Consider the following 25,521-nt stretch of genomic DNA (forward strand, 5'->3'; position numbering starts at 1 on the left):
CAATGTTCATGGTGCCAGCGCCCCCTGCTCCAGGCCACCCCGGGGCCCCTGGATCCTCTTTGCCCTTGCCCCCCTCTTTCTCCTCTCCGGCCCTGCCCACCTCCAACCCAAAACAGCTGGTGGTGAGGACGAGGTCTGTAGGCACCAACACCCAGGATGGAGGCGGCTCAGGAGCTCTGGAGGCAGACACGGCCTGCCTGGGGCCATGTCAGCCCGGGACCAGCGTCAACCTGGAGGGCATCGTCTGGCATGAGACGGAGGAAGGTAAGGAGAACAAAATACGCTGTTTTCTGACTGGTGAATCCTCTGATAAAGCGTGACAGGAGGTGAAAGTGACACCAAGCTGCGGTGAATAAATATATTTGTCCTGCACTTTATCCTTTCAGGGACATTTTGTATTCTTCAGTTAATCAGATATCCTGATGTTTGAGTAGTCAGAAGACTAGAAAAGTGCTATCCAAGCTCAAGTCCATTTACCGTTTACTATTGTCAAACATGAAAGAAAATGTAGCCATGCATGTGTTGTATTAGGACGTTATGTACTAAAGGTAACCATGCTCAGGCCCGGTTAGTCCTGGAGCAGTGTGAGTGCAGGCCAGCAGGGGACTGCGGGGGGGGGGGGGGGGGGGCAACCTGGCACGATACCTAGTGTGAGTGCACCCTGAGTCAGTTTTAAGGCTACTTAATGAAACAATCAACTGTAGCAATTCCTAGTCGTTTGAGTTATTTAGACTAAAATATATGAATAAAAAGACACTACGTTAAAACAGGAATATTGCATGACACTTTAAACATGCTATGGTATTTTTAGTGTGTGTGTGTGTTGAAGTCAGCAGGTGTTGAATGTCTGAGTGTGAGCTGTGGAGAGTCTGAAGTGTCAAACGTGGGTAAATAAAATGGTGTGTCGCGGCTCAGTGAAAGCAGAGATGGTGGAAACACATCAGCAGCATCTCTGATCTGCTGGCTCGACTTCCCTCTGACAAAAGACTTGATCCGCCTTGATGTTTGGAGAAGCCCAGATTTACTCCTCACTGCTCTCCGTCAGGTGCAGCATTTCTTTTACTTCTTGTCACATTTGAGGATTAATGTTGTGCACATCTCTTTGTGAACTTTAAACACAGTAAACAGAGCGACAGCCAGAGATGAGAGTGTTTTTACTGAGTGCATTCAGAGTTCAAACGGCCATTTCACCCTAATTCCCCGGGATGTTTGAAGATGCAGGTGCAGGTTTGCAGCTAATGGTTTGTTTTGGTCCTGCTCATTATAACTAAAGGTGGTGCAGTTTGCAGGCTGTAATTGGAGGCTCTTTATTTAGAGGCTTTGAAAAGGACGGCTTGTGAATTTCTGGCAGCTCCAGGGGAAACAGACTTTTTCTTTCTCTCCAGCAGTAGCTTTTGTATTTTCCTGTTCGGTGACTTTGACTCCCGCTGTGAGGCGTTTTTACACACTGCATAGTTTTTTTCTGTCGTGCAGTATTTCCTCACATCGATGCGAATAATGACAACAATATTTTAATTCCACTCAGCTCTTTGTTACATGACTTAAGAAAAGCCCTGCAAGCCTTTGACTGCAACCACTGATTTCCATTTGAACAAAATAGTCATTCATAGTTCAATACTCCACCATCAACAGTCTGAATAGGGCTAAAGAAACCGTTCCGTGTTAAACCATTTGCACTCTTATAATAATAATAAATAATAAGAAACTCTGGACTACTCAGCTGCAGTACAAGAAGATTTACTGGTAGCTTCAATCCCAGCTAGCCCCGCCCTGACTCCCCAGCTCTCTATAGCCCAATTTTCACCAAGCAGTCCAGTTCAGTTCGGTTCACATTTATTGGCATTTCCACTGTCAAAAGTTGGGAAGAGTACCAAAATAACTGATCGTATCGCCCTACTTTTTTGGTAACCTTCTGTTCAGGGTCCAAGCGTACAGATCCGACCCTAAAGGTTGAAGCGAGACACACTGCAGTCCGTTTGGAGAGAGTCATTTCAAGGCTGTTTTTTTTTTGGTTGTTTTTTTTGCAACTATTGTCAGCGCGTAGCTCCGCCCCAATGGACAACCTCAGAGATGCAGACCTTTCTAGGAATCAGTGATTTATATTCCTGTGTCACCTTCTTCTTCTTTGTTGAATTTATTGGCTGTCTGCACTCTGTCATGCCGCTGTGATTGAGTGATGTGTACGGGTACGTCTGGCCATGGAAACGCAAGCAAGGTCAGGGTTTACAAACCAAATCAGCTTCATTTTTCAACACAAGTTTCAACAGGTCGCCAGTTTTTTTTCAACCCCTACTGACGGCTCTTTTCTTGATATAAAATAAATGCAGGTAGCTGAGCTGTTGGTGTGCACGCCCCATGTAAGGAGGCATCGTCCTCAAGGCGGGCAGCCCAGGTTCGAAACTGACCAGTTGATCCTTTCTTGAAAGCCATTTCAATTTATTTTGTTGCTGTGGCATCAAAACAGGGATCCATATTATTTGACTAGAATCATATTGAATGTTTGGGATACAGTGTAGCATCGACGATCACAACAAAAATAAATAAAATACAGGACAAAAGGAGGAGAATAATACGATGACACTGCACTGTGTGTCGACAAGATGGAGTCTAACAGCCGAATATTTCCACAGCGTTGCCTCCTTAAAGATCCTGTTCGGAGCCGGTTTGGTTAATTAAAGCTTGGCGTGCTTATGACCGTGGTGCGGGTTTGAAAAACATATGCCAACCAAACAAACGCGGTTCTTATCGTTCCCATGCCAGACACTTTCCAAGCAAATAACACCAAAACCCAGTTTTATTTTTAAAGACGACTGGTTATCCTCAAAAGAGCTGTTCTGGCACCAAGCTGCACGCTTTCACGAGTCCAAAACGAGAAGGAAATCAGAACCAGAATCCGGTCCAGATCTACAAAATGATACCATGAGAGCACCGGGCGGCGGATCAGACAGACCCATGATTCACCCACTGATTTCGACGCCATGGTTCTTTGATAGTCCGTTAACGAGGACAGCGCTCAGCACGGCGGCCTCTCAGCGGAGGTGTAATACCTTACTGCAGGCTGCTAATGAATAAATCCCGTCTCTGTGTGCCCGTCTCGCTCTGCCAGCCGCAGGGCCTCTGAAGTGGAGTGGGGAGTTTGGCGAAGAGGCGTTTGTTTCCCGGCCCGGTATTAATTAACTGAAACAACACTCACTCAGCTCTGGCAAAAATAAAACAGGAGGAGAAGAAGGAGAAAACAAACACAACGCAGGGGAATATATCTGAGGCACAGAGTGCTTCTGAAAACAGGCCGCAGCGATGGAGAGAGGAGAGACAGAATAATCCGTCTTCTGCTTCAGACTCTCAAAGAGAAAAACAAAATCTCCTCCAAACGTTGCAGTAAATACACTTCAAGTAAAGTGAATTATAATGTTTCAGTGCAGAGTTTGACAATCTCGATAAGCACATTTAGCTCACAGATTCTGTAAAAAAGCTTGTTCTGCGTCCCATCCCTAACCAAAAAATGTCCCCGTCTATTGCACTCATATTTGATCTTAAGAATTAAAACACAGGAGTGAGCATATCGCCTCCTCCATGCAGGAAATACCTGCACAGAGGAAACATCAAAGCGACACGTTTCCAGGTTTTTTAAAAGAAGAAAGATGTAGCAGCAGCCTCAGAGAGGAGACGCAGAAGAACAGGATACAGAAATAACACCAAAGAGAAAGCAGGGTTTTTTTTTTTTATGAAGATACAAAGAAGTACAAGAGCAAATAGTAACATGCAGCAGCAGAATGTGGAGGGAGAGTCTGCATAGCGACGGGAAAGAAAAGGTGTGAGAAAATAAATTCTTAACATGCTGGCAGGATGGACAGATGGACGGATGAGAGAGTGAGAGAGGAGAGAGACGGACAGAATGGCAACACAGGTTTTTGTCTGTTAATCACCTGGGGATGGAGAGGAGGAGAGAGGAATGAAAAAAAGGGATCATTTGCGATGCATCAGAGCAACAAAGAGAGTCGAGAGTAGTTTGTTTCTCTTTGTCTTTTTCTTCCTCCCTCCCACTCGGGGACTATCTCTGAGGAGGCGGCGGGATAACAGGAGCCTCCTCCTCCTCCTCGTGACGGCGGAGGGATACGCGAGGATGGAGGATGCTGCATGCATGTTAATTAAGCAGAATACTAATTGGAACGACAGAGAGGAGGAAGAGGACACCACCATTTCAGATTAAGAACCCCCACCCCCGCTCCTCCTCCTCCTCCTCCTCCTCCTCCTCCTCTCCTCCCCGCAGGAGACCACAGTCTGATGAGAGCTAATCAGACGGTGATTGGCGCGACAGTCTGACTTTAAGACAACCTGCCTGTCTGTCTGTCAGCGACAAAGATGTGAATAACTTTGATTTTGCATCTCCAAAGAAATGTAAAAGATAATTTGTAATGAGGGGAAAGAAGCTTACATCTGTTGTTTTTTCTCTTGCACATAAAGGAAGAATGTGCGACTTTATGATCCAGTAGATGTCGCCCCTTGAGCTCCAGCATGAAATCAAAACAAACTGCTGTTAGGCCACATCTCCTCCATACTGAAGCCTCCGCTCCCCTCCAGAGACACTCCTCCAACCTCCTCTCGCGTTCTCATGAAGGAGTCAAGCACAAGCTGTAATCACCTGTGTGCTGCACTGTTGTGTTTGCATGCTAATGGTAGCGCTCTTTAGTTAGCTCGTGGCTTCTCGTTGCATTGTAAAAAACGCTTACGTGACATCCGAATAATCAAGTCCTGCACGTTTGATTATGTGAGCATGGAGCGTGGAATCGCCACTGTGACATCGTGGCCGAATCGTCCAGTTTCTTTGTTCAGAGATTATGTTCAACATCGGCTGAACGTCTGTGGTCTCCTTGGTTAAGACTTGAAAAATCATCTAGCATGTAGCGTAGCCTCATGCACAATAAATGTCAGTGACAGTGCACACAGACCGGGCTCGGTTCAGAAAACTGCAAACAATGCAGCAGCAGAAAAAAAAATCAATGGGAGGATGTTTAAAGTGCAGAGAAGCTGTGCTGAAGGATGAAGGCTGGCTTTGACTGTTAAAAGAGTCCCTCTCTGACAGAGTGTGTTCGAGAGGTGAAGCACAGAGAGGAACTTCTCGTGTGACCCGACTGAACCGACTCGCAGGGTTTGATGTTGCTGACCGAGTTCAGGAGAGAGAATCAGCACAGAGGCTGTAAAAGAAACATCTTATAGGAGGAATAAATGTGAACTTTGAGGGGGAAGACATTGATTTTTTTTGAGGAAGGAGGCAGAGAGGGAACATTTTATTCTTCTCTGATCTTAACAAACAAACCCTGACGTCACAGATGCTCCCGTTGTTGGTTCAAGGACTTTATGATGACTGCAATTCTCTCCTTTAAAAAATATGTGTTTGTTTTAACCGTGTGGAGAGACAATCAGCCTCTCCTCAGACCGCAGACTGGGAGTTTATTCACAGGCTCAAACCGACTTTGAAGGATTTTGAATGTCGCACAAGTTTAGAGGAACACGGTCCTGACGTGAACACGCACTCAGAGATGACAGAGATGAAAACTGATGAGCTATCGAGTGTTTTGGCATCTTCCCAAGACGAGTCACGCTGACTAAAAATAGAAAGGCTGTCACGTTTTTTTAAGCCCAGTGAAGCTTTAGGGAACACGAGGGGAGGAGAAGAAAAACCTCCTCTGACTCCTGCTGGGACTTTCAATCCTGCACAGTCATCGACATGAACTGAAATGAAGTTAAAGGTCTCGAAAAGTCAGAAAATGTCGTTTAAGAAGTGATGGAAATGAGTATGGATGGCGTTGTTGTACAGGAGGTTTTAAGGTATGTTTGTCTAGTTGTTCTTTCCTGTCACTCTGCTGTGGACAGGGAGAAAAGCATGAAGGCATGAAACTGACAAATAAACCAAATCTTGACATTTCTGCAAATGATGTGACTTTGGTCTAAAGGCATTTGCACACCGAGTCCGTTTTCTTCAGATGCGTTTTTTAAATCCGCAAAGACACCCTGCACAGCACACACTGCGTTTATTTTTCCATTTATTGTGAAAATTTGCAATATGAGACAAAATACAAGATATAAGAACATATGTATGTGAATCATGTCCTGGCCCAAGCAACAGTGCTGGAAATTCTACCCTCAGAAAGACGAGTCAGGGCGGTGACCAATTCAAAGTTTAGAGGCTGTGGGGCCGTCCAGGTCTGATTCCGACCTGTTGACCCTTTCTTAAATAATTGCATAAAAAGCCTAAACATAAATCTTAAAAAATAAAAACGCATAGGCGTTGCCATGTCATTGACGCTGAAGCTTCAGTGTTTATCCAGCTCTGCATCGGTCTGTTAACCTTTCTGTGTTCTAACCTCTCTCCATTTTTCAAAAGCATCTCCAATATTGATCCTAGTTTGAGCACGTTTCTGCTCGTGGAGCTTATTAGAAATCATACTGCCTTGGTCTTGGTCTTGACTCGGTCTCGATCCCTACATGTCTTGGTCTCGGGTATGACTTGGTCTTGAGTATGTCTTGGTCTCGGTTAATGTGGTCTTGACTAAAACACTAGATTAAACGCTTCCAAAATGTGATTTGCTCTGCGTTGCTTATTGCGCATCACAAAACAGAGGTTAATGGTTTTCAAATGTCAGAATGAGAGAAAGAGAGAGAGAGAGAGAGAGAGGGGGGCGTTTATCTCTGAGAGCCAAGTCCTCAGATTAAACCTTGAACACTTCACATCCAGCTTTAAACTACTGGAACAGAGGACTGAAGTTTCCTCCTGTGATGTTTCTGACAAAGATCGGTGTGAGGGATACATTCACTGAGTTGAACAAACATGTTGAACCATTTTCAAGACAATTTGAGTCTCTTTAAATGTTCAGTCCATCAGTCTGCTGCAGCTTTACTTTCCAAACTGCTGCTGCTTCAGACGTCTACTAATCAGAAGGATTTCCCTCTCGTAAACTTTTTCATTAGTGAGCATTTGTCTGTTATCAGAGTTTCATTAGTTTTCTCATTAGAACAAAGACGGGAGAATCTTCTCTGAGCTGCACAGGCTGATATATGCGACGCAATAAAGTGCAACAAAAGGTTTCGAGCCTCTCTCACAGTCAGGGTTGGAGATGTTTGAATCTGTTGCAGCTGTTTTTTGTCTTTTCTTTGAATTATATAAAATAACTTTAGCACAAAAAAGATCTTAAAATACATGAACTCTTTGCAGCAGTTTCACAGTTAATTTCATGCAGCAACACTGGATTAAAGTCAGTCCTGAACCAGGTGTTGTTTTGTGACCTCTGCATTTTTACACTGATTTAAAAAATCTGTTTTTATTCTGACATGTTCCACATAAATAAATCATAAATCAAGTCTATCTTGTGTAAATGTGTCTCTGAGTCATGACTGTCTACAATGAGTGAGAAGCTCGAGTCGTGCTGGCTCCTCCCCTTGTGTATAAAAGCTGTTTCAGTAGAGAGAAGAAGAACATAGTCACTGATTATTTGGATGTTAGTAAGAATTTTTAGATCTCCGTCATTCTTTGTCAATTTACATGCAATGCGAAGCGACAAGCTAACTAAAGAGCGCTAACATTAGCATGCTAACACAACAATGCAGGACACGGGTGATTGCAGCTCGAGCTGAGGACGATTTTGTCCGCCTCTTGTGCGAGACTCCTCCTCTCGTGCTCGAGTCGAGGGGGGTTGGAGGTGTGTCTCTGGAGGAGAGCGGAGGCTTCAGTGTGGAGGAGGTGCGGCCAAACTGCAGTTCGTTTTGGTTTCATGGTGAAGCTCAAGGGCGACATCTACTGGATCAAAAAGTCGTGCCTTCTTCCTTTAAGACTAACCGCAGTGTTTCTGTCCTGTGTGATTGACAGGTGTGCTGGTGGTGAACGTGACTTGGAGGAAGAGAACCTACGTGGGAACTTTGTTAGACTGCACCAAACACGACTGGGCTCCTCCAAGGTAAAAAAAACCATTACTGAATACTTCATTTTCTTTGCATTTACTGTATGTTTGTCCACAGGTAACATCCACCTTATAAAACACATTATAGCTTATTGGGCTTTCTTTAAAAAATTCTACAATTTCTCTTTTTGTCCACTTGATCGCTAAATGAGCTGAGTTTAGATTCACACCTGATGGAGATGGAGATACCTTGGAAATGCATTTCAGTTTTTTGCAGATGACGAAGCAAACAACATCAGTTTCTTTTGTAAGTCAGCTGGGCTCGGAGATCTTTGCTGATCTTTGCGGAGCTCAGAGTAGAGCTGCTGCTTTGAGCCTTAGATCAGAATCCGTCTGGTTGCCTCCCTTTGAGCCTTCAGACTGGTAGAGGACTCAGGGTTAGCCCAACAGCTTGCAGGAGGGATTATACATGGTTTGGCCCTGTAATGCTTTGGGGAACCCCAAGGAGAAGCTGGAAATCGTTGCTGGTGGGAGTGACGTCTGGAACACCTTATTCAGCATGCTGCCACCACAAACACTTCCTGGATAAGGGAAAGAGAATGATTGATGGCACAGCTTCCTGTTTGGTGGCACACTTCAACATTTGGTGATGTATTATTTCCGTTGTTAGGAGTTACAGCTGACGCTACCTAACTAAAATTACTGAAATACAAACACGACCTGTGGACATGCACTAATGGAGAGATGTGAGGCAGCTGCTACACAGGGAGCACGCTAGAGCTGTTGGGGGTTTGGTGCCTTGCTCAAAGGCAACTCAGCAGTACTCGTGTAGTGACCTAGCACCTCTCCAGCTACCATATCAACTTCCATATTTTAGTCCGGACGAGGACTTGAACAAGCCACCCTCCAGTTCCCAACCCGAGTCCCTACAGACTAAGCTACAGCCTACAATTCTACAACTCACTTAGCAGACGCTTATATCCAAAGCGACGTACATCAGAGAGTAAGTACAACACAAGCAAGGAGCTAGAAAAAAGGGAACAATGTGAGTAAGAGCAAACGATCAGCTTTGAGTCTGATTGGACACACAGGTGCTGACAGGCAGTGACCAGAGGCAAAACACAACATTGAGGGCAGTTCTTGAGAGCTCTAATCAGTATAGAAACCATCTTATAAGTCATCGTTATCAAACAAAAACCATCATCACAACCATCATCATCATCAATAATATGGAGACCATCATCATTAAGTTAGTAGGTATTCATGAGCTGGGTCTTTAGCTTTTTCTTAAAGGTACAGAGGGACTCTGCAGATCGAATGGAGTTTGGAAGTTCATTCCACCACCGGGGGGCGCCAGAGGAGAAGAGTCTAGTCAGAGACTTAGGACCCTGTTGTGAAGGTGCAGTCTAGGCCTGTGAAGGCTGTTTCGTCATGAGCTGGGGATCTGGCCGAAGATTTCTGCCTTTTAATAAGGCAGTTTTTTCTTACCACTGTAACTTTTGCTGCTTTGCTAAAGTGCTCATGATGGATAGGCCGGGTCTTTGTAACATAACAATTAGTAAGGTCTTTTTACGTGCTCTTTTGTAATGTTAACAGACAAAGAGTAAGGTATTTTACCTGCTTTTCTCAAGTGTCTTGAGATAACACTTGTTATGAGTTGACGCTATACAAATAAATTGAATTGAACTGAATTGAAGGTTGGATCAGACGCCTTTCATTGGCAGAGCGTAGTGGGTGGGAGGGAGTGTAGACCTGGATGAGAGAGTTAAAGTAAGGAGGAGACGTTTTTGTCGCTGTTTTGTAAGAGAGCAGCAGAGTTTTAAAATTGATGCAAGCCTCTGAATTCTTAATTCAAACTTTAAAAGCAGGTTTGGCAGGTCACTCGTGGCCTAGTGGTTAGTGCATGCGCCCAATGTACAGAGGCTGTAGCGGGCGTCCTGTCTTTAAAACCTACCTCTCAGATAAATCCCTACTGCTCCTGATTTCTGTCTTTACCCGCTGTCTTGTGTCGACAATAAAGGAAAAAAATGCCCAAAAATAAATCTTAAAAAAAACAAAAAACAGATTGGAATTTGATTTGCTCGACACATCGCCGCAGGGCAACGCAGAGTAAAAACAATTAGGACACAGTTCTATTTTTGACGACAAGCAACACTTTAATTTGATGCTTTCCTCTGTTTGTCTTGATATAAGGCAGCATTATTTGACGCCTCGCTCATGTCAGACGGTGACATCGGGTTTGAAATGAGTCTGATTCTAACTGTAAACATTTTAATGACAGGTTTGTCTTTATTGTTTTCATCTCACTTCTGCTGGCCTGATTTCCCTGTCTGATCATTTTTTAACCATTGTTCCTCTTATTGGTTATTATTTGCTGCTGATTGCTTATTTGATTAACTGAAAAGAGCCATAACTGTCGGTCTCTTTAATGTTGCTTCAATTACCAGAAGGCTCAATCGTCTGCAGCGCTGTCAGCTGTTGTTCCGTGTTGAGCTTTAACAAAGAGGCGCTCTGCTTCCCAACTGTTTTACTAATGGAGAGGGGCTCCTTTTTGTAATTGCTGAGCGGAAAATGTGACTGTGTCTCTCACAGGGCTGAAACCTCTCAATTATTGCTCCTGCATGTAAATGATTGTTGTCATGGCAATTACAGCTTAATCTCTGCAACCAGGGACTAAATTGCTTTTTTTTTCATTTGGACTCTCGCCTCCGCGGACGTCCGTCAGTGGAGACTGAATGCTGTTTCTTTTTCTGATGGTTCTTCATCTGTCATTGAAAGAAATCTCAACGATAAAAAGATGTAATTATTGAACCAAAGGAAGCAAGAAATATAACAAGCACATCAGGAAAACTGTCTGAGATAATTAACGGGCTTGATATTCAGTTTTAGGAGGGGAATTGTGGGAAATGATCTGGACTAAATCACTCATCCATCCATCCATCCAGCAATGTTTTCCAGCTCCTCCAGGGGCTTCAGAGGCGTTTCAAGGCTAGACGAGATATATAATTCTTCCAGCGAACTCTGGGTCTACCCCGGGGTCTCCTCCCAGTTGGGCCTGCCTGGAAAACCTCCAAAAGGGAGGCGTCCAGGAGGATCCTAATCAGATGCCCGAACCACCTCAGTTGTCTCCTTTCGATGCAAAGCTCTACTCTGAGCTCCCTCCGGATGTCTGAGCTCCTCACCCTTTCTCTAAGGCTGAGCCCAGACATCCTCATGAGGAAACTAATTTCAGCCTCTTGTATCCGCCATCTTATTCTTTTGGTCACTACCCAAAGCTCATGACCACAGGTGAGGGTTGAAGCAAAGATCGGCCGGTTAAATCTAGAGCTTTGCCTTCAGGCTCAGCTCCCTCTTCACCACAATAAACACCCACATTACTGCTGACACTGAGCCAGTCTTTCTGTCAATCCTGCGGTCCATCCTACCCTCACTCGTGAACAAGACCCCGAGCTAAATCACTCAATCGGTCAAATTGTCTCCAAAAGAGGTACCAAATAACCTTGAAATGCCAGAGAAAATACATGAAATCCTGTAATTTTACTGACATTCAGGGCCACGCTGACGGAGAAAAAAGCAATTACAAACATCAGAGCAAATGTGAGATATCGTCGTTTAAAAAACACAGAGGGAGTCCAGCCTCGACGTGCTCTGCAGTCCGTTCCTTTAATCAGGTGATTAACACCCGAAACAGTCTTTCCAAGGTCAGGATTTGTTCCAGGAGTATTTAACACCGAGCCGTCCCTGTGATGTAGTTTAGTAATTAATGCATTAACAGGCCAGCTCACGTGCAAAGATCAGGTTCCTTTAAAACAGACTCTTACTCTGCAAGTAAACACAAAGCAATGAAATCTCTTCATCCCAGCACGCAGGTTTCTGATAAATAATGTGCGAGTGTGGAAAAGCATCTCAGTGTTCAGATCAGTGTCTCTGGTGAACAGCATCAAAAGACTTCAAAGTAGAAGGAACGGCATGTGAATACAAAATGTCTTAGTATCAAATGCAGAGATAAAAACAGATTGTACAGTTTTTTTTAGTGTTATAGAGAGATAAGAAAGCTTTGTACTGAAAGAAAATCGTCTTTGTCTGCCTCAGCGTCTCGGTAAAGTGTTCCACATGAGCCTTGAATGATAATCTGTTCTTTTTTTTGTCTGATGGTACAAAAGTTCAGCTGAGGTGAAGATGTGAACACGTTGTTCTTCAGTAAAACACTTTTAAAGAAATAACCTTCAGCTTCATTGTCTTTCTTCTTTTTATCCAGTAAAGCATAAAAACTTTCATAAACTTCATGCAACACAATGGAAGGTAAGAAGATAAGATTAGATTTTTCAGGACATGAGTTGTTACAAAAAGATGCGATACAGTGAGATATGATTTACCACAATGTAAATAATACAGATATAATGACCAGTGTGTGGACTAATGCATTACTAAGTAACACATTATTGAAACACCACTACTATTTGCATCAACGATTCTATCAATCATTATTTGTAAAGCGCCAATTCATTGCGACACAGTCCGATGGTGGAGGCTGGGCGTACAGCTGGTGGTTGGGACGACACGGTCTGATGGTGGAGGCTGGGCGTCAGCTGGTGGTTGGGACGACACAGTTTGATGGTGGAGGCTGGGAGTCAGCTGGTGGTTGGGCATCAGCTGGTGGTTGGGACGACACAGTCCGATGGTGGAGGCTGGGCGTCAGCTGGTGGTTGGGACGACACAGTCCGATGGTGGAGGCTGGGCTTCAGCTGGTGGTTGGGACGACACAGTCCGATGGTGGAGACTGGGCGTCAGCTGGTGGTTGGGACGACACAGTCCGATGGTGGAGGCTGGGCTTCAGCTGGTGGTTGGGACGACACAGTCCGATGGTGGAGGCTGGGCTTCAGCTGGTGGTTGGGGCGACACAGTCCGATGGTGGAGGCTGGGCCTCTGGCGGTTTTGGGACGACACAATCAGATGGTGGTGGCTGGGTGTTAGGCGGTGGTTGTGGGGATGACACATCTGACATTACCCAACAATCGACTGTGGCAACAAATGTGCTAAAGTCTGAGCTAATCTAGTGTGTCCACCTCATTTAGAAAAACCCAAATATGAGAACTTATTTAACACTGTACAATGCAGCGTTGTAGAGTGGAAAACATACATTGCCCCGATCCTTGGTCTTGTTTGAGTTGTCAGCCAATTGTCCAAGAATCCCATTGTATGATGGTTTTATGGTAATTTCTTTTGTGTCCTTCTACATCCATAGACGTGTATCAAATGGATATCTTTTAGCATAATTACATATTGCATTTAAAGAACAAGACTCAACAAAAGACATGACATTTCACAATCTGTCTCATGTAGGAAGCATTTCCAGGCTACCACAAAGAGATCTCTTCTAAATCTGTTGTTTTTTCTCCTTTCTGCCCAGGTTTTGTGAGTCTCCCTCCAGTGACCCTGAGTTGCCAGGGGGCCGTGGCCGGGGGAAAAGGATGCGAATGGCCATGGCCGAGCGGCCCTGCATTGAACCGGCCCCTTCTACAAAAGTCAGAGGTTTATCACAGCACAGGAGCCGTGGAGGTGGTGTGGCTGGAACTGCTGCTCCCCTCCACAGCAAGGGACGGAGAGGAAGCCTGAACCTCATCAACAGCAACTGCCGTGCGACTCCTTCTTTCTTCACTGTGGATGACGTGAAACCCACAAACAGCACCTCCTCTCTCTCCTCAGGGAAGAGAAAGAACAAACCGCCGGCTGAACTTGACCTCAGCTTGGTCTCCTCTGAAGACATTAAAAATGGGAACGGTAAGAGGATCCGAGCCAAATCCCGCAGTGCCCCATCCACACCGCAGGGCAAATCCGACCCCTCGTTCATGGACCCTGGAGGAGGTTGTGCCTCCTCACCACCTCCCCCACCCATCCTAATTGACTGCCCCCACCCCAACTGCACTAAACGGTACAAGCACATCAACGGCCTGCGCTACCACCAGACACATGCACACCTGGAGACTGAGGAGCAGAGAAAGCCTGAGCTAGAGCCCTCCAAGGATGTGGAGGGGGACGATCGACTGTCAGACTGCGAGGACTCAATAGGCAACTTGACATATGACCTCTCTGAAACAAACAGCGGTAATGCAAACAGTTCCTCCAAGAAACCTGCTCCTCTTTATAAGGTGACCACAGTTGGGTCTCCTAAGAACAGGCGGTTGCTCTTAAGTACCGACCACAGCCCCACAGCCAACTCCAAGACCAGAAGAACCTCACTGCTGAAAGATGGCCTGATTGATGATCTTAGCAATCTGCCCATCATCTCCAACATGACAGTAGTTCTGGAAAACTGCATGGTCCCAGACAGAAACTCAATGGTGGAGATGCCCAAGCTTGAAGCTGAAGGTTTGATTGATAAAAAAGGAGGTGCATGTGACAAAGGCAAAAAAGCCAACGGGAAGGTGGACAAATTGTCCAAGTCACGAACAAACAGGCTGATTGCCCCAGCACCTGCTCCACCAAAGCTGATAGCCATACCCAATACAGGATATCCAACTGGCACAGCAGACAGTGCTACCTCACAGCAGCCCTCACCAATGGCAGCAGTAGGCCTGACGAGTAAAAACCTTCCACTGAAACCCATCAAACCAAAGCTGAACATCGTCGTTGAACCCAACCTCGTCAAAGCCACCCTGGTTACCTGCAGCAAAGAGACCAGGAAGAAAGAGAAACGGCGGCTGAAGGACAAACATAAAGATCTGCCGACCAGGACACCTAACTGTGACAATGGAATCAAACTGGAAGATGGTGGTGGTTCTAAAATGGGCATCAAGGAAATCTCTGGAAGCCTTCTGAAGGAGCACCTCAGTAAGCAGGATGTAATGAATGGACTCACTGAGAGCCAGGAGAGCAGGATGGCCAGCATTCGAGCGGAGGCTGACAAGGTCTACACCTTCACAGACAATGCCCCCAGTCCTTCCATTGGTGGTTCATCACGGCTTGACGCCAGCGGTGGTTGCGTGGTCACTGCAGACAACAACAGTAAAAATAACAGCCCTGCCTACTCTGACATCTCAGATGCCGGGGACGATGGAGGATCTTCCGAATGTCGCTCAGATGGAATAAGGTCCAAGTCCGGCTCCTCCACCTCTTCAGAGGTGAGCTCAAACTGTAACCATGGTAACTCTGGTAAAACACCACCCACAGCACCTGCCCCAACATCAAAAGACCCCCAATCCCCGTACTACCACAGCTATGACCCCTACTACCTTCAGGGGTACATGCAGTCGGACAGGTCAAACGGTAGCAGTGTTGCTTTCCACAAAAATTCTGCCCTGGATGGAAAAGGGAAAGACAGAAAGGAAGAAGTGAAAGAGGATGACAAATGCTCTCCCCATGAGTTTTCAGACTCTAAGAAAGGCGATGGGCCTCCTCAGTCCCAGCTCCAGCTGGCGATGAGTCAGACTCAGACTGCTTTGGCCCAGTCGCTGTACTACGGCCAGTACTCTAGAGGACTGTATATGGACCAGAAGTTGTTACTGGGCTCCAAATGCTGTGACCAGACTCACAGTGGCAAGCAGAGGGGCGACAGAGGACAGGGGATGAGGGACAGTGAGGAGGATAAAAATATGGTTGGGTGTTCAGGTGGTGGATCGATGCTAGGTAAAGGTCCAGATGGTGCTAAAGGTTGCTGCGCAAAACCAGTCCTGTCCTACGTGGAGTTGAGTGAGAGGGTAGAAAGGGGACAGAGTCTGGGCATGAAGGCAGCGCACAGTGGCATGGTGGACCAGCACCAGGTCTCGATGAAAGACTGTGATGACATCAAGTCATCGTCCTCTTCCTCTTCTTCATCACTCCACAACCAAAACATTCAGACAGATCTGGACTCAAATGTTTCCTTTTCCAGTGTAAGTTTCTCCCTCTGTCTATAACCTGCCGCCGCCGATGATGGTGTTGTTGGTGTGCTTTAATATCTGTTGCTGAGTGTCAAGAGATTGATCACACATTGTGCTCAGACAAACAAGTAGGTGCTAACAACAAAGACCATGTGGCTTCTGTGGTGCTGTAGCTCTTTAGTCATTTTGGTTAAAATCAAATTTCGGTGGTTTGATGGAAACTTTTATTTATATTTTTAGAGTAATGTCGAAAATGTAACCTTTAAATGTTAAATATAAAGAACAAAATATTTCTAATACATTAGTGATGGTTTTGATATGAGCTGCTTTTTTTGGACAAAGCTTGTACATATTTTTAACCATGTCATTTCATGATGCAGTTAACCACTAACTCTAGCTATGCTGGGCCGTCTAACCGGATGAATGAATTGAATGAAAGCCGTTATTGGGAGGTGGAGTTTTTTTCCTTTCAGTTTGTCCTAAATTCTGCAGTTGATCATGTATGAGACGTGACTCCATTCGTGTCATTGAGAGGGACACCACAATCCTCACATCCCACCTGTGAATGGCCGCCTGCTGTTGAAACGTCGTCATCCTTCATCAACATCACACCCAGAGCCAGTGATAGATGGTCTGTCTATGGTTCTGTTCACTCAAGTACACAGTGTTTCCTCTATAGTCGTTCAGCAGCGGTGGGCCACCGCCGCCAAGAAATTCTCCAACCCTGCTTAAAAGAAAATGCACAAATGAAATTCATGAAGTAGCCTTACTTTCTCTCCAAAACCCCTAAGCAGACAAACATTAGATTTGTAAATTAAAAACTCTGCAACTGGCAGGAGAAATTAAAACTGGGACAAAGACTGTGACCGAAGTTGAACTGACCCAAAAAAGACTCTCACCCACCACTGTTAACTAAAAATTATAGGGGAAACACTGCAACTCGCACCAACACTTGTCCCCATCGATCTAGCCCTCAGATGGCCTGGCCTGGGCTCACTGCCTGCCTCACAGCAAATACTCAGAGCTACAACATGGGGAGGAGGCCGAGGAGGGTGAAGTAGACAGGGGAAAGGAATGGGGAGCGACCATGGAGCCTGCCGGTGCTAAGATGACCTCTGGAGTAGGGCCTGGTGGAGAGAGAGGAGTGGGCCTTGGTGGGGATGTTAAAAAATCCAGGGTCCATGGATCCCTAGATCTCCAGCCCATCATCGACGCAGAGGATTCAGACAGGCTGGAGGCGCTGGATGATTCAAGCCAGGAGCCAATGGGAGGGCTCTCTGAGGAGTCCCAGAACGCCAGGGCCGCAGTGTCCCCCCCAATGACCCCCCAGCAGCCTTACATCCAGTACCAGCACTCCTCCTACCAGCCCTACCTGTCAATGTGTGAGAGTGGTGGAGGCTCCTACAGAGGTGTGTCCCCAACCCTGATCCACAACTACCCAGGTAAGAGTCAGAGTGAAGATATGGGTGTGCTACAGAATTAATTGAGAGATCGTTTGAGGAGAGGATCATGCCAACTCTCCAGATTTAGAACCATAGTAAGAGATATCGAGCTACAGCCAGCTGCTATTTGGAAAGACTGGAAACAGAGGGAAACAGCCAACCTTGCAATTTGAATATAGGTATAGTATACATAGTTAATCCTAGTTAAGGATTTTGGGGTTGCACCTGGGGTGGCCAATAAGATTTCAAGGCGGGCCCATGCGCCCACCCCTGGCCACATGTCTGCACACACCCCTGGTTGTACGGGTTGGAGGAACTCTTCTGATATTGGTAGAGCAAACAAAGGTTTTAAAACAGTCAACTGCTCTGTTTTTGATGTCTGTATAAAGTCACCGTATGTGTGTGTGTGTGTGTTTCATTATCTGTGGCTGCGTGTGTGTGTGTATATCTGTTTGTTTGTCCACCAGGTTTCCACTACCCTCTGTACGGTAAGACGGCGGGCAGGGAGGAGTCGGAGGTGACTCCGCCCAGCAGAGGGGGAGCGGTGAGCAGCAAGCAGAGCGGTGACTCCTCCTCGTCCTCAGCCATGGAGCTGCTGCAGCAGCAGAGCCACCAGTACCATGGAAAATCTCCCGCTGTGAGGCACCGCTCACTTTCACTGTCATATCCACACTGCAGCTCATGGCTCTCACGTCTGCTCTCACACACATGTTTCAGATTTTGGTTACTCCTGAATTATCAAAACTAGGCCCTTTGTATGTATTTATTATGGGGACTAAATGATGCACTAGTAACACATTTTGGAATAGCTTTAGTAGATTGCTTCTGTCTGCAACAGAATCCTTTGGGGCAAACAGCCTGGTCCAAGTCAGTCTACTAAAAGTTGTTTTTGTCCCTGACAGGCTCAGGTAGTTATTTTGAGTGACTGACCAAAAAACAGAAAGCATCCCAACAGAGTTAGAGCTTTTTGTTACAGAAGAGGATGATTTTCTTTTTTAACAGAACGGATCGTGTCTTGTACCCACATCGTCTTTGCTCCGTGTCTGATCAGGAAATAAACCTAAATCTCAAATATAAAACATGCAGTAAAAAGTAGCGGAGCAGTGTCGGTCATACAGCAGTCGTTGTCAACAGACTGTTGCCATAGAGACAGGACGGACGAGAAGCGCTTTTCTTCTTAACGCACAGACGCTTCATGCAAACACACCCGAGCACACAGTCAGAGCTTTTCTTCTCATAAAAAACACCGGATGGACACGGGACCTAAGCTCGAGTCTCTACCAATTATTATGTATCTTTAGGACTGTTCATTAGCAAACCAAGTGACGGTTGGTTGCAAGGAGGTTATTTTTGTTTGTATGCAGATTTTTGAGGATATTCACATGAAGGGAAACACTCATGTACTGTTTTATACACAACGCCTCATTCGTTATGAAGACTCAAAACTCTCAAAGAGGAACAGTTCATAGAGATTAACAGAGGAAGAGATATTCAAAGAGTGCAAACTGTGTGTGTGTGTGTGTGTGTGTGTGTGTGTGTGTGTGTGTGTGTGTGTGTGTTCTCACAGCCCGGCGAGAAGGGATCCCCTGAGGGAGAGAGAGAAACGGAGCGAGAGAGGAACCACTTGTCTTTTGCCCGACACCTCCACACACACCATCACACACACCTGGGTATGAGCTACAACCTGATGTCAGGACAGTACGACATCTACCAAGGTACGGCGCCACTCTGAGCACAAGACGCGCCGGACTGAGACCGGCAACAGCCGATTCAGCTCACTGCTTCATATTCCACATTTGAATAATGTGGAGATAATTGACCTACTTACATACAGAATACTCTGTGAAAACTCTGTAAACCCAAAATAGTTACTTTAAGTTTTTAAAGGTCTAAGTTCTAATTATGCAGCAGAATTTTACCTGCTGTCAGCATCATCGGGGGCGGCAGTAGCTGTCAGTCTGTAGGGACTTGAGTTAGAACCGGAGGGTCACCGGTTCAAGTCCCGGTGCAGATCAAATCAGTTAATTTGCATTACTAGTTATATTTCCTATAGGAGAAACACTGAAGGAGAGTTTCTATTTGATGTGATGTTGAACCGCTCTTTCTGTTCTCCTTCTTCTCTGTGTTAAAGGTTTGAGCTCCAGGTCGCTGGTCTCCAGTCAGCAGGTGTCAGGACACTCCTCTACAGGTGAGACTGCTGTTTGTATCAGACTGTGATAATCTGAGCTTTACATTTGTTCCTTTGGTTACAATTAAATTGAAGGCTGGGCCCAAGTTCAACACGCTGAACTCAGGAGCTGGTTTTAAGGGTTTTTTATTGTTCCAAAACAAAGCAGTAAAAGGTGGATAATGTGGCAGGTGGGCAGGCTGGTAGGAAAAAAAAAAAGAGACAAAGACTTTCAAAAAACTCTTGATGAAACATGGTCTTAATGTCACATTTTAAAAACGCCTTTGAATGATTCACATAATGGATGAATAGAGAGAAGCTTCAAGGTTTGACAGCGTTGTCAAATTATGTATGACAATCAGATGGAGACTTTTTCTTAAATGACAAATACAACATGCAATGCTCCACTCACATGTGTGCACCTCTATAGAACTAAAACCATGACACACACACACACACACACACACACACACACACACACACACACACACACACACACACACCCTGATAAATTAGCCCCAGTCCTCGTCTCGTTGGCTCTGTGATTTTCTTTTCAATCTCTTAAATGATTTGTCTCGTCTGAGCTGAATATTTTCTCCACCTCTCGGATCAGCCTCGCAGATTATCCACTAAATTTGCATTTTATGAATTGAATTGGCAAAATTTTCCTTTCATGAGATGCAAACTGGGAGCAGAATGAGCCGGAGGCTCGTCTGGTCTGCAGATCAGCCGTCTGCTGGATCAATAAATGAATACAAGTCTAACCCTTCTCTCCTGAGACATGCGGCTCTCTGATATTTCTGCATTTTCATCCATGGAATCATTATCTCATCTGCATTGTTTTCACATGTTTGTAAAGTCCACATGTCTCTGCCTTTGTTTGAAACAATGCAGAATGAACCTGACAGACAGTTTAAAGCTGATTTACAGGACAGACGCTGACAGAGGCAGTGACAGGAACAACCGGACTTTAAATGCAGGGTTTGTTGTTATCAAAAACTAGCATTCCCTCAGTCACTTACATGAACGAGCGCCGTGGCTCCAGAAGCGGACCTCAGCTCATCGTTTGCATTGAGTAGAAACTGCGTCGTCTCATGTCTCATTCAGCGCTAAGTTAACTCATTCCCCACCTCCTCTCTCTCTCTCTCTCTCTCTGATTTCTCTGTCTGCTGTCTTGTGGTTAATTAAAGGCACAAAATGCACAAAAGTAAACCTTAAAAAAAAGATAGAAGCATATCATTGGCAATGCATTGTGGGATGTGTAGTTCGGTGGCTCCGGAAGCAAATTATGCACACAATCTTGCACCATTGCCTTTTTCTGAGTTTTTCAATGATGTTAAATTTTTTATAGGCACAATATTGGGGTAGCTGGTTGTCATGGTTACAGGCTTCAGTCTCTTGATATAAAGAGTTTGTGAAATGTCAATGGAGAATCTGAACGGGGAAATTTACTAGAAAACATGAGAGGTCACTGTTGAGCTCTAATCGTGATCCTGAACACCTGCTGTCTTTTTTAAAGAGTTTGTGCTTTTTGATTCTATCGATGGCCCAGTGTCCATCGAGTGTTTTTATCTGAGCGTCAGCGTCTTTTTACAGTTCTTTTCAATGAGCAGAAAGCTTTCTCAGCAGAAAGCAACCGCCTGGAGAAAAAAGCACAGCATCTTTTTTTACAAGCGCTCCTCCACTTTTGTGCAGCCGCTCCGAGCGCTCAAGTTAGAAATATTTCAACTTTTCAGAAAGGCGCTGTTGACATCACTGGCGCTCTTTTCCAGATGTATGATATTCACGGTAGTTTTGCAGCCTAAGGATTGCGTCTTATATCAATATCCTCTCTGCTCCACATCTGATCGGGAAATAAACGATTTAAAAATTAAAAAAACATGCTGTAAAAAGTAACAGAGCAGTGTCGGTCATACAGCGGGCGAATATCAACAGACTGTTGCCATAGAGACAGGACTGATGAGCAACGCGTCATGCAAGTGCTCCCGACTCCCAAACCGACAGCCAGCGCTTTTCTGCCTGGAGAAAACGCTAGGTGGAAACAGGGTCTTAGTCTGAAGCTCATCTCTTCTTGTATGAAGTTTTGAGTGTAGTTCCTCTGTTTGACGTCTGATATGTGAATTTCTGTTTCATGTTTTTGTCTCCACAGACAGCGAAGGGAAGAAGTAGGACCATGTGACCACGTCTCACATGAGGAACGGCCGATCTATCAGACATCAATTCCATGGTGTTGAATAAGCTTCGCCTCGCTGAGAGGCAGAGAACTGAAATAAAATAAAAAATAAAAACCTCTTTCATTTCTTACTAATGATCACCACCCTGTTTTATAAGACGTCTTGGAGGAGCGGACGGGCAGAAAGCAGGAGGACGATCTGTACAAATCCACATCTCAGACTCTTAAAGCTTTTGTTGCAGGAGTTTGACAGAAGCAGGAAGCACTCAGCCGAGCCGCACTGAGGGGTTCAGTTTATAAAATGCACATATATGGAATTGTAAAATGATGATGTGACTGAATGTACTGATGACGACTTACTTTATCCCAATAGTGTTGCTCATTTTTTAAAGACTCCTGTTGGGAAGCAGCATTAGGAAGCTACAAAGTCTATTATTCTCCTTATTGTCCTCCTGATTATTGAAGTGCTCCTCCTCCCTCCATAGTGCTGACGCTACATTTGTATTACTAACCTGTACTTGAGCGTAACCATGTTGATTGTATTGTCTTTATGTGAGAGTAAACCTTCACATCGACCTGCCCTGTGCCATGTAGGAGCCCAGTGCTGTAAATATTCTGTACAGATTCATGGCAGAGCACTAACATGCTTTCTATGTCGACGTCCATCAGCCGAGCGTGGGAGCAGCGGCCAGGGCGGGGAAAAAAAAAACCTGCAGGAACCAGAACAAATAATCCTAAACCAGCTAAATCCAGTTCAGCAGTTTAACGTTCATACACGTGTTACAGAGATGTTAGCTAGGTTGCATGCATGATGTTTTTGCACACATTCCTGAGTGCGTCATTTTTAGATGTAACGCCGAGGACAGACTACGATGGTCACTTTGACAGATTAGGCGATCACAGAGCCATAAAGTCGGGCTGTTACTTAAACGGCAGACATGACAGACGTGATGACATTGGAAGGAATATGGGCGGGGCTAGACGACACCCTGAAAGAAGTCCAAAGCTGTTGATGCCAGGGACCGACAAACTTTTCCTCTGTCTCATAGTTCCGTTGCGTGGATCAAAACTTCATCGCTCTTCTTTTGCGTCGCCATTTTGTTGTGACTGTTGCGGTGCAGAGTGCTCTGTGCTCTCATTGGTCAACATTACTGACACTGACACAACACACTGCCGGACGGCGTCCTGCCTGTTGATAGTTAACGTACTCAACTGTGAAACGACTATTTAAAGGTGCTTTAAGAGACTAAATTTGCGTTGCATGACTGTCAACATTTGTGTATATTCTTAGTCAAATCGAACAGAAGAATGAAAGATAAGAATTGAATCCACGATCATCAGCTGAGATTTTAAATGTCATAATGCTGCTGAAATCAGAGGTACAAACTGGGGCTCATAGATTTCAAACAAAACTTGTTCTGGTTCAGATAGAAGTGATTGTACCCGACCTAAAAAGCCTCTGCATGTTTCTAATAAGCTCCACGAGCAGAAACGTGCTCAAACTAGGATCAATATTGGAGATGCTTTTGAAAAATGGAGAGAGGTTAGAACACAGAAAGGTTTACAGACCCATGCAGAGCTGGATAAACACTGAAGCTTCAGAGTCCACCACGTGGTGACCTGCGTGAACATCGACTCTAGAGAGAGCTGTCTCCAGGGGAGACAGTTTAGAATTTGGACTGCAGTACCCATTTTAAACACTAGGGTTCAGAGTTACATATTGCTCCTTTAAGATGAGATGGGCTTCTATTTAAAGTTTTACGGTATAAGATGAGTAATGTTAACTCAACTTAAAAAGATACGTCTCGTAGTGATGCAGAAGTTTAGGAGAAACTCCGACGTCAGACCTCCCACAATCCTTTGCGCTGCCCCTGCTCCCATGCAACCTACACGCTAACTAGCTCAGTGCAGAGCCCCTGATAGACCAAAGGTCTGGTTTTTAAAATGTTGATGCCACACCATCATCGACAAAAACAAGGAACATGTGGAAACAGAATTGAGATGATTCGACAGATTTCTCACCATGACAAAGTCCTGGGACACTTAAACCAGTGGTTCTCAACTGTTCTCGCCTCAAGACCCACCACCCACTCCTTCATGAAAAATCAGGACCCAAATTTCTGATATTTTTCAACCAATCACATTTTATTAAAATTACAAAAGAAGAATGTTTACACTAAATATCTAAATTAATTAAAAATCGACTAAACTTATGTTATGTATGTTTTGTTGTTGAGTACTTGCATTACCTCAAATATTTCCAACAGTTATCAAAGCCAGAGAAATCCTTCATTTTATAGTTGCGGTCGCAGTGGCCGCCATGACAGAAACAACATGTTTATCATTGCCGTGGAAACACGGGACGTTACATCAAAGACCGCTGCATAAAGAAGCGTGAGCTGCTACTGAAAGCTGCCATACTGTTGCTGTATGTTCTGCTGTTATGTAGATTATATACTCGGATACATTAGCTCGTCTGAAAACATAATCTCTTTCTCAGGTCGGTTTCACCCGATCGTCATGACTTGTAGCTTGTTTTTTTTCGGGGCTTGGGGGGGGTCGGTGAGTAGCAGAGGGAATCACTCCCATGATTCCCCACCAGAGTCTATGTCATATTTTGTTGTTGTTTTCATTGAGAGCCCCCTGGTGACGGGATTTGTATGCGGTGCGTTTAATGAAAAATGGTGGAGCTTGGACCTCTGACGGTCCCACTGAAAACGGCCTTGTGGCCCTGTTTTGGGTGCTGACTCACCAGTTGAGAACTACTGATTTAAACCATCAATAAGTCGAGTCAGTTTGGCTACTGTTTCCTGTTTTTGAATGACACTTTTTGTCTTTGGTGAAAATAGTTAGGGAAGGATAAATCAGAGTTGAATTTGCTACAATCGTTCAAATTAAGTTACATCTTTTATCTCTCAAAGTCACAAAGTTTGGGCTTCACTTTCCGTGTTTCGCTGAGCTGATATGTCTGAAATAACCATCTTCTAACCCTTAAACACTGTTCTTATTCAACACCTTCATGACCAGGAATTACCTCATAACCTGTGACTGTACTAACCTCTGAACTACAGATCTATTCAGAATGTGTAAATACCTTATCTGACATTAATAAATGGATGATTAATGCCGACTCAGTGTTTCAGAGAGCAGGGACAGTGTGTAGAGTTTCACACTCTCGCTAAAACTACATTTTTCTTGATTTGATACAGGTCAAATTCGACCCAGAACAGCCTCAATGCACGGACATGTGTAGAACATGTAGGCCCAGAAAATAATTAAAAATGGAATTTGTGTGAATTTTGGGTCCCTGTAGGACAAGGCATCAAATGTTTCTAACTACAACAACAACATGTGTGTTTTTACTGATGTCAAATATCAGATTTGATCCGAACAGTGATGCGGAGAGCGCTCAAATTCTTACTTGAAGGATTTCCATTTTGTTTGCAGAATGCAGCACAATGAATTGTTCATGTAAAGTACAAACTCTCGGTCCACGCGACCCCGTCCTCGTCTATCAGCGGCTCTGCCTCACCTGCACAACACCTCACCTGCATATAGTATCAGTGATCGTTCTATTACTTGAATATAGTGCTATGAACTCTGTTTACAAAACGCTGTCATCTTCTGGGAGACACAGTGTTGTCTTATAAAGGCTGCTCGGTTTGTTCAGTTTATCCACACACACACATACACACACACACACATACACACACACACACACACACACACACACACACACACACACACCAGCTGTATCCAGTTAATAACACACTGAAACCGTATAAACATTCAAAACCTGCTGTTGCTTTTTTATACTGTATATGCCTTAATTCATATGTTTGGCAATCATGATTAAAGGATGTTTATATATATAAATATATCTTCTTTTCTGAGTCTGTGGAGTTTTGTGTCTTTATATGGGACACCAAACACATACATGTTCAGCTGCTGCATTGATGCATTTTGGTGGTGCAGTGGTTAGTGC

The 25,521-nt window shown here is 44.8% G+C and overlaps 1 protein-coding gene across 1 annotated transcript; it reads left to right on the top strand.

Annotated features, from left to right (window-relative positions):
- Positions 1 to 25,412, top strand: znf608 (zinc finger protein 608; the record flags this gene model as incomplete). Its single annotated transcript, XM_065950427.1, is given in 8 exon segments — positions 1 to 264; positions 7,865 to 7,952; positions 13,306 to 15,766; positions 16,725 to 17,196; positions 17,664 to 17,833; positions 18,764 to 18,911; positions 19,328 to 19,384; positions 21,513 to 25,412. Coding segments are annotated over 8 exon segments (3,680 nt in total), but the record flags the coding sequence as incomplete, so codon positions are not given.
- Positions 25,413 to 25,521: the final 109 nt, after the last annotated feature.

Source organism: Labrus bergylta, chromosome 2 (assembly GCF_963930695.1).
Source record: "Labrus bergylta chromosome 2, fLabBer1.1, whole genome shotgun sequence".
NCBI classification, from domain to species: Eukaryota; Metazoa; Chordata; class Actinopteri; order Labriformes; family Labridae; genus Labrus; species Labrus bergylta.